Source organism: Sciurus vulgaris, assembly GCF_902686455.1.
Source record: "Sciurus vulgaris genome assembly, chromosome: 11".
Classification (NCBI taxonomy): Eukaryota; Metazoa; Chordata; class Mammalia; order Rodentia; family Sciuridae; genus Sciurus; species Sciurus vulgaris.
In genome coordinates, this window is record NC_136472.1 from 75,103,695 (window position 1) to 75,115,773 (window position 12,079).

The window sequence follows — 12,079 nt, forward strand, 5'->3', positions numbered from 1 at the left end:
ATGAGTTTTTAAAACACTCCACAGAACCCATGCAGAAGTCCCACTTAAAGACATCAAGATACAGAGAAGAAAGCACCTGATAATTGTTTTGGAAGCAGGATCTATATATCCATGTCTTTCTGGTCCCTTGCTTTTCCTATTATATCACTGCTTTTAGGAAAAAGGAGCCTAGAGAATCACCTCTTACAAATTTTTAGACTTTAGAGGATCTTGAGATGTTTGTGCTCGACACATTCAACCCATATAAGAGGACTGTTCTTTATGTTTATCTCTACTTAATAGTTTAAAATTGTTGCTAAAGTCAAATCTACTCAAAGAAGAGCACAATTACTTAGAACTGGACATAATAAGAATGTTTCTTCAATAAACTCAATTATAAACTGCAAGTAACATATATTAAGAAGTGGTTCTTCTTCAAGGCTGCCCTTGAAGAGCTTACTTCTTGGGTAAGAAAGCTCCACATAGCTTTGATACTTTTCTTCCCAAACCTATCTGAAATATATGCTTTAAAAAAATTTTTGTTTTTGTTTTACATCTTCCCATTTTTAAAAAAAGTCTTATAGGGTTACCACTTTCTATGCTTTTAGAGAAAGGCAATAAGGTCTTCATAGGTTGAACAACTTAATGGCACTTGAGAAATATCATTATAAATATCTTTTTTAAAAATTTAAAGGAACAGGACTGGCGTTGTAGCTCAGTGGTAGAGCACTTGCCTAGCATGTGCAACGCACTGTGTTCTATTGTCAGCATCACATATAAATAAGTTAAAATAAAGGTCCATTGACAACTAAAAAATTTAAAGGAACAGAATTATTTGAATAAATTCATTGATTTGTAAGAGATCAGGGTGCATACTTACTAGATAGAGAAAATGTCTATATATAAACCAGGTAGAATAAAAGCAAATCTTTATCCTTGGCCTTCTTCAAACTGGTGTTATTAGTTGAGAAACAGAAATAGAGGTTACTTTGCAGAATACATACTCCGTAGCATAAAAAAAATTTCAAATCATGATCAAACCCAGAAGAGTCAGGCTGCTGCAGGCAACCACAGTATACCTATACTATGAATATTGTTCATTTAGATCAGGTACATACTAGTTCAGGATGGTTTGGAAGGCCACATTTTTTGCATGGTTCATCATCGTCTGCTATGATGGCTTCTTCACTTTCCTTTTCTTCTTCCTCTTCTGAAGCTGCAGATGATTTTTCACTGTCAGACCCATCACTTTCATCATTGCTGGAATATTTCCACCTGCCTCGTGTTCGAGAACCAGTCCACCGAACTTTGCCTTTGGGTTTTACCTTGGGCAAAATAAAAAATTGGGATAATTTGATACAAGAAAAAAAAAATTAAAGTCCTCCTGACTGCATGTCCCATGTGGAATACATAAAGAAAAAATAAAAATTAAAGTCTCATCACCTGGACATACCTACTATTAATTTTAGTATATCTATATCTATATATATATATATATCCATTATTATTTTCTGATTTGGGGGGTTTACATGGGAATTTAATGACCATTATGTCATTTATTTTTCCTAATCATCATATATTCTCCTAACCTTACTGTAAGTAACTATATAATATGCTATCCCATGGCTGCATCTATATGCTATCACCTATAGACATTTAGGTAGTTGTTTCCCATTTTTTCACTTTCATGAATAATGTATCCTTTGAAATATAAATTTTTACACACATTGTGATGGTTAGGATAAATTCCTTGAACAGGATTCTGGGTCAAAGGCCATGTACATTTTAAAGACTTTATCAGTAACAGAAAGATGACTATATGCTCACATATTATTATGCAAAAATGTAAAGCCTATATTAAAGATGAACCTAAAAATTTTTAAGTGGGTCAGACTTGCATGTAAAAATGCTGACAAATTTTAGAAGGATGTTATTCAGAGAATAAGTTTACAATGTTGTTAACAGTTTTTTATTTTCTAGTTTTATAATATTTTAATGCATTTCATTTCATTCCCATACTATAAGTCTCCAGCAAAGAACTAAATAATTCTAGTCGAAAACATTTTTAAAGTATAGAATTAAAAATTCAGTATTTCAGGGAACAAAGGATCCCCTGCAATGAAGAATAACATGACTGTTTAAGTAAATTAAAAACAAAATTCTAATTTTGTTTGTTTTTATTATCTAAATCATAACACTAGCCAAAGACATGTAAAGATTTTACTTAAAATAGGAAGGTCACAGAAAAAAATTCTGGCTTCTAAGACTAATGATTTAAATGGTGGAAACAGGCACTCTCATACACTGGAAAGGAGATGATATATTACTAGGGCCTTTGGAGGGCAATGTGGCATGCCCCTTGACCCAGCAATTCCAATTCTAGGAGTCTATTCTAAAGAAATACTCACTCATGTCCAAATGGATCTTCAATGCAGCATTGCCTGTAATAGTGAAAAATTGGAAACAACCTAATGTCAATTAATAAGGGAGTGGTTAAAAGAACTGAGGTATACCCACAATATGAAATACTATGTGGCCATTAATAAACACAAGTAGACTGATCTCCTGACATGGAAAAACAGACACACTGTTAAGTAAAGCACTCAAAAAAAAAAAAAAAAAAAAAAAAAAAAAAGAACATAGAGGACTCAATTTATTTCGTAAATAAATAGGTAAAATGTCTATAACCGTACACAAGAATGTAGGAAAAACAGATTGGAACAGTATGTACCCCAATCTGTAAAAGTGGTTATGGAAAATTTCATTTTATGATTCTACAGGTTGTGTATTACTTGAATAATTTACAAAAACAACACATTCCTAATATAGTCTGTAATAGAAAAAAATGTTTAAAAGGTAAGATTATACAGTCTGAATTTTAGAATGTGGGGATAACTACTGAGAAAAGACAGAAGAAGAAAAATACACTATTTCAGTTGTCACTGAATGACTATGCTTCAGCCTACAGCAAAAAAGCTATAAACACTCAGAATTAAATATTTCTAATTAAAATTTTACCTTGCCTCCTTTAGAATTTGTATCCTTCTCCAGTTTTTTCGAATTTTCTTTTTTGTCTGTTTTTTGCAAGGCTGCTGATTCTTCTTCCACTTCATCTTCTCCTTCCCCTCGTTTTTTATCAGCTTTCTGATCTCTGATTTCAGCCACTTTTGCTGTAGGTCTAGATATTCTTGGAGACCTTCTTAAAGTACGGCCCACATTTGTTTTCTCTTCTTCCTTTTCTGTCTTCTCCTGCTTACTTTCTGGTTCTGGCGTTTGGGCAGGACAATCTGGCTTCTTCTTCCGACTAGATATCCTAATTGTTAATTTGATGCCTTCTTTCTGCCTTTCAGAAGTTATTTCTGTATTTTCTGAGGCAGTGGTTTCTTCTTCAGGAACCAACTTATATTTAAATTTGCTTTTTTGCACAGAACCCTTTGTTTCAGAAGGGTCCCCTATGCCAGAGGTCTGGACATTGTCCACATTATCCATTTCTATCTTCGTGGACTCAGAATCCCTTTTTAGAATTTCAGGGTCTGCTTTTTCCAGGAACTGACCTTCAAAAGAACTTGTACTCTGACACTCTACCCCTTCTTTTTCTAAGTCTAGTTTCTCACAGTGGCCAGTCATTTTAGTTGGTGGGAAAGTTTCAGCTGCTTCAGGAGGATCTGGTGTTTCTGATTCTAGAGTACTCTTTGGAACTTCTTCAGGTATTGGACTCAATCTTGGTGTGTCTTTATCAAGAAAAGCCTTTCTGGACTTCTCCAACTTTTCAAGACATTCTAGGATTGGTGAACTATTATCCTTCTTACTTTTGGGGGGCTTCTCTTCAACTTTCATGGTACAGGACTCAGTGACAGATAAAGCAGTTTTTAAAGAGAAATCCTTTACTATCTCAGAAGACTCAAGAGAAGTTTCCATTTCTGGAGGACCAGGTTCCTCTAACTGCCCTTTTTGACTATGGGTCTCTAAGACTGAGACTGAACTATCTGCAACTTTCCCTAGAAGAATTTCTTTCTCAAGCTCATTTATTTTCAAACTCGTTATGACAGAATTTAAGCACTCTGCTCCATTTCCCTCCATGATGACACTTCTGTCCTTAGAAGGGCTGTTGTAGACATCTTCCTTTGTATCATAAAACTTTGTCTCTATTTGTTCTGACTTCAAATTTGGAGTTACTTTTTCATCACCAACTTCTCCATTTACCATTAGTTTCCCTTCATGACTCAAGGTAGTGATGGTAGAGATCCTTTTACAAGTCTCTTCCTCTTGTTTTACTTCATCTTTTAAAAACTCTTTTGTTGGAGTAACTGATTTACATAAAGGTCCTTTGACTGGACTGTCAAAATCATCACTCAGTTTAATTTCTCGTTTTTTTAGTGGAATCTTGGCTTGTTGGTCATTTTTAAGTTTCTCAGTTTCTTCAGTAGATTTCTCTGTAATTTCTTGAGAAGATCTGATATTGCCACTAAATTCTAGCCTCTCAGGCTCCTGTACTCCCAGTTTCTCCATGCTACCTTTGACATCTTTGGGATCTCCTCTGGATTCCTTCACTTCAACTTTAATGGGTTTGACATTTTCCTTGAAAGAATCACTTTCTTCTTTGATAATCTTTTTTTCCTCACTTTCTGGCAATGGTTTTTCTAGCTTCACTATGACTGGCAGTTTCACAAGTTCCTTTTGATCTTCTTTTTCAATTTTCATAGTAGTCTCTTCTAGAACACTTGGTGTAGAACAATTTACTGAATCTACTAGCCGCGCGTCACCTTTTTTCTTTTCATTTTCCTTCTGTTCCTCTAAAAATTTCAGAAAAAGTTTAAGTGAGCTAAAGTTTTTAAGATTATAAAATATAACAGACTTAATATATTTCTATTTATTGTTTCTCTCATTGCAGGGATGGCTTTTGTGATTGGGTATTTGACAAAAAAATTTTAAAAATTAAAAAAAATCTGAATATGAAGAAAATGACAAAAATTATGAAGTACAACTTCTAGATATTAAAAAATTGTTATTTAGAAAGATTCAGGTTACTGCTTTTTACTTTTAGCTTCAGTGTTCTCAATGGAATGTAAATATTTATACAGCTCAAATAATTTATTCAAGCTTAAGGGATGGCTCAAAAATATGAAGTAGAAAATGCTACATAAAACACTGCCGAAAGGCCATATTTGTTTCATAAACTGACAACTGTTCTTTGGAAGTCACTGAACACTTTATTTCAGAGAACTAACATGAGCAAAAGAAAAATGAAAAAGAGGAAAAAAAGAAGAATGCCCATAACCTACTATCCAAAGGGAACTTCTATAATATTTTAGGCTACTTCCTTCTGGTCATATATTTTTCACAAAGTTGGGGTCATCTGGCTTTGATTTTTTCACAAATACACTGGCACTTTTTTATGTTATGTACCCTTTTCAAAAGTCAATCTTCATGATTATATAACATGCCTTGTTGTGGTTAATATTTTACAAAGAAACTATTAATGCTTATTTTTCGATACCTCTTTTTACCTTACTGACCATATATTTTTCCCTTAACAAAGTACCTAATAGTACATATTTAAACATAACAAAAGCCAAAATCAAGTAAAAAGCATAATCTCATATATGATTACAGATTGCACTGTATTGTCCAAATAAATTACTACTAATTTTAGTACATTTTCCATTCCTTCACCTTATCTTTGGAATGGAAAGACCTTAATTCTAAACCAAGTTTTACTAAGATACAAATTTTAAAATTTGAAGATTTTTGTCAAAAAACAAGAGTGACAATTCAGAAGGATATAAATGGAATAGTGGGGAGATGAAATGGCATTTTTAAAAAATGAGAATTCTATTTTTAACTAAAGTGAATGTTTTTACTACAAAGTTCTCATTTTTTTGTTTGTTTGTTTGTTTGTTTTGTTTTTAATGTCTAATCACATTTCAAATAAAATACTCAAATACCCTTCGGAGCCCAAATTAGAGTATCAGTATTACTCTTCCTTCTTTATATTATCAGTGCTTTAAGGTGAGAGACAACATTGATTATTCATGTCTTTCCTTTCCCTTTAATAAAATAGGTTTAATAAACTCTCACTCATTGAGCTTGATTAGTGTATTAACAAAACTAACTAAACATTTTAAGAGATATACACAAATTACTATCTTTTCAATTAATTTCAAATAAATGCTGTTTATACAGAACACAACTGAATATTCTATACACTTTTGGTTCAGAAAGCATGACAAGATCTCATTGTAACCCTGACCCAAGGTAAGATAACATTCTCTGTCTTTATTTGGGGTCAACTGAGTAACAACAGAACAGAATAAAATGAGAAATAACATTAGATACAAGATTCAAGACTCTTGGGATCACTAACCCTAATTCAGATAGTGGTGTATGCCTCTGAGTATGTCATAAACTCTCATCCTTGTTTCTTCATTTACTAATAAAGCAGCTGAACTAAAAAAAAATCTCACCTACTATTATTCAAAAGTGTTATATTTCTCTAATTCCAAAAATGTTAAATCATTGAAAATTTAGGATTTGGCTAAGTTCTTCTAAGAGAAAAATATGATAATTATTATTCTAGCTTCCCTACATTACATGAATATGGATACAGAACGGAATAGTCATGACAATATGAACTTTTAAAAGCATTAGTAACTGACTGGCAAAAAGGTCATTCAATTATACGAGCATTTCCTCGAGGGTAGTCAAAAGGAAATTGTAAATGAGTTTAAGAAGCATGGAATTCAAAGCAAGAAAACTAAAGGAATAAAATCACAATTCAGGCTGGGCTTGTGGCTCAGTGGTAAAGTACTAGCCTCACATGTATGAGGCATTGGGTTCAAACATCAGCACCACATAAAAGTTAGTAAGTAAAATAAAGGTACTGTGACCATCTACAACTAAAAATATTTTTTTAAAAAAATCACAATGCAGCAGCAGCATTTCTCAATAAAATTAAGATGACTCCAGAGAACTGGTATCTAATGAAGGTTCCAAGCTGGTCCATTAATCTATTCAACAAATATTTGTTTATTACTCATTATGGGCTTTCTCAACCACCCACAGCAGGAATACTACATAATAAACACTGAATATTTTAACTAAATCAACAGTAGAGGACACTGCTAGTTACTACCCAATATTTAATCTCATCTTACTAACACAACTCTGACTTTGTTTAGAAAGTCTCCTCAAGCACTCACAGCAATGGGTTATATGATATAATAATGATCAATGAGATGCATGAGGAAGTCATGAGTAAGATAGGATTTGAGTGAATTGAAACATTTGTCCTAATTTAATTTTGTGTCCAGACTCTGAACATAATACCTATAAAAGGAGCAAAGCCACAAGGAAAAATAGCAACAGAATAGGTAAGATTCTTGACTTCATGAAGCTTCTATATCAGACTAGACTCACAACTTTTCATTATAAGAAAAAAAATTTAAAAGTCAAATATATTCCTTTCTGATATTTTAACTTTCACTTTTGTTTCTTATCCTTGTTTTTCATACTCACAAAAATTTATCTACCCACTTAATATATTTTACACTTATCGTCTTTTGGGTGATAAAAGGATAACTAATCCCTCAAAAAGTTTTAGTTATTTTATAATGCTCCTATTTTACAATTAGACATGAGAAACTTCAAAACAGTACAGTAGTTCCAGACTCAAATCTTAAAAACCTACATGTAAATTAGTATAAACACTTAACAGAACAATTTAGAATATTGTTTTAAGCTTGAGAAAATATATTCCATCACTCAGAAATTCTATTTCTAGAGGGTACACTTAGATACGACTACCCAGAAATATACACATGAATATTTACTGCAGCACTGCTGCAAAAATGAAAAACAAGAAATAATCTAATATTGCCCAAAAGGGAAAAAGGACAAATAGCCATTATATGAGGAATAAAATGAAGAAAGAAAAAAAAAAAAAAAAAAAAAAAAAGACCCTGAATTTATATGGATTAACATACATAATAGTTCTCAAAAACAGAATGAGTAGCGAGTTGTAAAAGAATAGGGACAGTAGGATTTGGGGCAGGCGGTACTAGGGATTGAACCTAGAGCACTATATCAGGGAGCTACATCCATAGTTAATTTTTGAGACAGGGTCTTGCTGAATTGCAGAGACTGGGCTCAAGCTTGAGATCTCTGGCCTCAGTCTCCAAGTCACTGGGACTGTGCACCACGGCGCCCAGTTGGTAAGATACCTTTTGTTTTTAAAACACACAAAACCAATGCTATCTATTAAAGTGGCCATATACATATGTATAATAAACAAATGAAAGGGAGTCACAGAATTATAGGAATGAGAAAGAAAGTGAAAAGAAAAAAGTGCCAACTATGTAACTTTTTTTAAACAAAAGCAAATTTTGGCAAATCACTGAGAACTATTATGTCAGAATGTTGGGCACACAGTGTTTTACATTCTTTCCTATTTAACTAACTCATTAAAAACTGAGAAGCTCAGTTGGGTTCACACACCTAAAAGTCTAGTTACTCAGGAGACAGGAGGACTGCAAGTTCAAGACCAGCCATGGCAATTTAAGAAGACATTATCTCAAAACAAAAAAAATGGTTAGCAGGGATGTAGTTCATTGGTAGAGTGTCCCTGGGTTCAATTCATATACTGCCCCAAAGAAAAAAAAATGAAATTAAAAAACTTGATGTTCTGATGTCACCTTCACACTGGACAGCTGTGAGACCTTAGGGAAATTACCTGAACCTTTCTAAGTCTCCTTAGCCTCTGAATTCTCTAAAACAAACGTATGTATCTACACTTGAAGAAGTGACTTGGATGTTTTTTTAATGAAGCATGTGAACCACTTTTATACAGTACTAGGGAAGTATTACTAATTACTTGGCACCATTCTTTAGCCACATCAGAAAATTCAGGATTTAAAAAAAAAGAAGAAGAAAGGTGGGGTGGGAGTTAGTTTAGAACTTTAAAGCTGCCACCAGCAGTTTTCCTGTTAACTCATATAAAGATATTTGTATTTTGCGGTTTTTATCATTCCTCACTTTCTCTATTTGCAAAAAAGTTATATAAAACAGTTAAATATCAGTAACTATTTTCTAGGGTTTTTTTTTTTTTTTTTTTTTGGGGGGGGGTGCTGGGGATCGAACCCAGGGCCTTATGCTTACAAGGCAAGCACTCTACCGACTGAGCCATCTCCCCAACCCCTAGGGTTTTTAATGATTGATGGGAACACAACATCCAAGTCCTTCAGGCAAGTAGGGATGAGATGCCAATTAATACTATTATACTACTGGCAAAATCTTTCAGCCATCAAGCCCAGTTAGAAATTCACTGTTTTATAGTTTTATTAACTGATTCTTTCCCTATAAAGAATTAACTATTTTTCTTATGTTTGCATATTACTTTATATAGATTTTTATAGTAGCATTTATTACCCAGCAATATAATTATTTACCCAGAAATGTTATCTGTCCTACTGGTCTGAAGAATTACTCCTCTGGAGCAGAATCATGGATTATTCACTGTAGGACACTCAAATACCTGCTAACTAGACTGAACAAACTGAAATAGCAACAAATCCTACCCCAAATGTTGACAACACTAAAACCTTTTAAGATAAAGGTTTTATTAACAGGGAGTCTTTATGCAGATTGTATCAGATTCAAAGTGTTTTTTTTTTTTTTTTTTTTTTGCGGTGCTGGGGATTGAACCCAGGGCCTTGTGCTTGCAAGACAAGCACTCTACCAGCTGAGCTATATCCCCAGCCCCTATGCAGATTGTAAATCAATATTTAATTCAAAATTACTTAAAGTATATCTGACCAATTTACAAAGTAAGATTTGGGCAAGGACATAATGCATTTAACAGATACTAAGTCTTTTGCCTTAGCCTCCCAAGTTGCTGAGACTACAGGCAGCAACTGCTAAGCCTGGCACCCTCAGGCCTTTGTAATAAATTTTATTTTGAAAATTTTTAATTTAGTTTTTGTGTTACTGAGGATTGAACCCAGGGCCTTTTACACATGCTAGGCAAGCACTCTGCCATAAAGCTACATCCTCAGCCCTTGAGAATGGGTCTTGCAAAGTTGCCAAGGCTGGCCTTGAATTTAGAATCCTCCTGAGTAGCTGGGATTACAAGAGTGAGCCACTATGCCTGGCTATGTAATCTCAATTCTGATTAACAAATAAATCAGTAACCATGCCTAAAAGAAAGATAAGAAGAAAAAGATCATGTCAGGTGCAGTGGCAGACATTTTCTCTATATTTACATAATCATATGTATGAATTATTTATATATACATGTATTATATATGTACATATATATTATATATGTACAAAAGGAACAAAATTGGTATTATAATAATTTCTTGATTACTAGCTTATGCCTGATACACTAATACTGCCTACTAACTTTACCATTTTCTCTACCAACAACTCTATCAATCTTCTTCCCTATCCTTAAACTTCCGATCTATCTGTCAGGTCCATATTTTCAGATGATTCTGCCTTCAACTGCACAGAGAAAACAGAAACCATAAGGTAGGAGTTCCTTCTCATCAACAGACCAGTAAGCCTACTCCTATTAAAATAGAGATACCTATTTTAAGCTAAGACAAATTCTTCAATCCATGATTTAGATTTCATCTTCTCCAGCCTACTCGAGAGTTTTAGGCACAGTTTCATCATCTCACTTGTTTTAATGAGATCTTACTGGCTGAAATACTGAGAAGAGACTGAAGGGAATGAAGAATACAAACAAGGACAGTTAGGATATTACTGTGAGAAAGAAAAAAGCTCTTCAACGCTATCCCATTTAATTCAGATTAAAAACCAAAATCATTAATAAATTTAAGGAAAGCTCAATACAATCTGCATACCCCATTCCCTATCTTTCAGGACCTTAGTTGTCTGACCTAATTGCCCCCTATTTTACAATACCCTATACTCCTTCTGCCTCAGTTACACTGCTCACAGGGACCAGCAAACTTATTCCATAAAGGACCAGAGAGTAAATATTTTAAGCTTTGCAAGCCATACTTTCTCTATCACAACTACCAAACTCTTCTGTTACAGTCTGAAAACAGCCATTGACAATTGGATATTAAATAAATAAAATTCAAACCAGCCAGGTAAATTACTCCCACTACTTGGGAGGCTTAATAAAGGAGCATCACTTCAGCCCAGGAGTTTAAGATAAGTCTGAGCCACACAGTAACAGCCTGTCTGAAATTTTTAAAAATTAAGTTAGTAATATATTACACATACTTGCTCCTACTTCAGGGTCTTGCATTGGTTTTTGTCTGCTGAAAAATCTTTTCCTCAGATATTTGCACTATTTGTTCTCTCAGATCCTTTAGATCTTTGTCTTTACTCAAGCATTACACTTTCAGTTTAGTCTGTTTCTAGGACCCCAATCTACTCTTTCCCCAAATTATTGCACTATATAGCTCCTTATCACCATCTACACTACATATAATTTATAATTTATAAATCTTGTTTATTGCCTGATCCAGACTTTGTGTAAGCTGTGATTTTCCTTCACAGCTATATGCCCAATACCAAGAATATGCAGCATATACTAAATAAATATTTGCTGACTGAAATGAAATACTACAGGTAAAAACAGATCTACACCAAGGAGAGGAATGTATTCCCAATTCAAATTTTGCTTGCAAAAAACTTTTCACCATTTTGAAAATGTTGATAGACTTTACAGTTTCCAAAAGTAGCTCAAAATATTTAATGTCTTGTCCCTTTTGTTGTCAGTAATCTATTCACTGTGGGCAAGAGTATTTCCAATTGTACTTACACATGCGAATTCTCATTCTAGTTTCAAATACTTCTGCACCATACTAACCTCAACATATGAAAAAAAAAGTTTTGAGAACACACGTAATGTTTCTCTCAATGTATAGATGATATCGTAGTATTCAAAAATTTATTATGAAAAGCCCAAAAAAGGTAAATCTATAAGACCCAAAAAGTAGATTAACTCTCTCTAAGGGCTAGGAGAAGAGAGAAAAGGAAGAGTGGCAATAAAATGGATATATAGTTTCTTTGTGGACTGCTGGGAATGCTCTAACATTAGAGGGTGGGTTATGGTTGTGCAACA

The 12,079-nt window shown here is 33.6% G+C and overlaps 1 protein-coding gene across 2 annotated transcripts in view; it reads right to left on the minus strand.

Annotated features, from left to right (window-relative positions):
* Positions 1–12,079, minus strand: part of RSF1 (remodeling and spacing factor 1) — a 135,702-nt gene that overhangs the window by 31,305 nt on the left and 92,318 nt on the right. For both annotated transcript variants that reach the window (XM_079105087.1, XM_079105088.1), the window contains 2 exons: positions 2,998–4,772; positions 1,098–1,304 (listed from right to left, as the gene is read on the minus strand). In XM_079105087.1, coding sequence (XP_078961213.1) covers positions 1,098–1,304; positions 2,998–4,772 — 1,982 coding nt within the window. The remainder of the gene's footprint in view (positions 1–1,097; positions 1,305–2,997; positions 4,773–12,079) is intronic.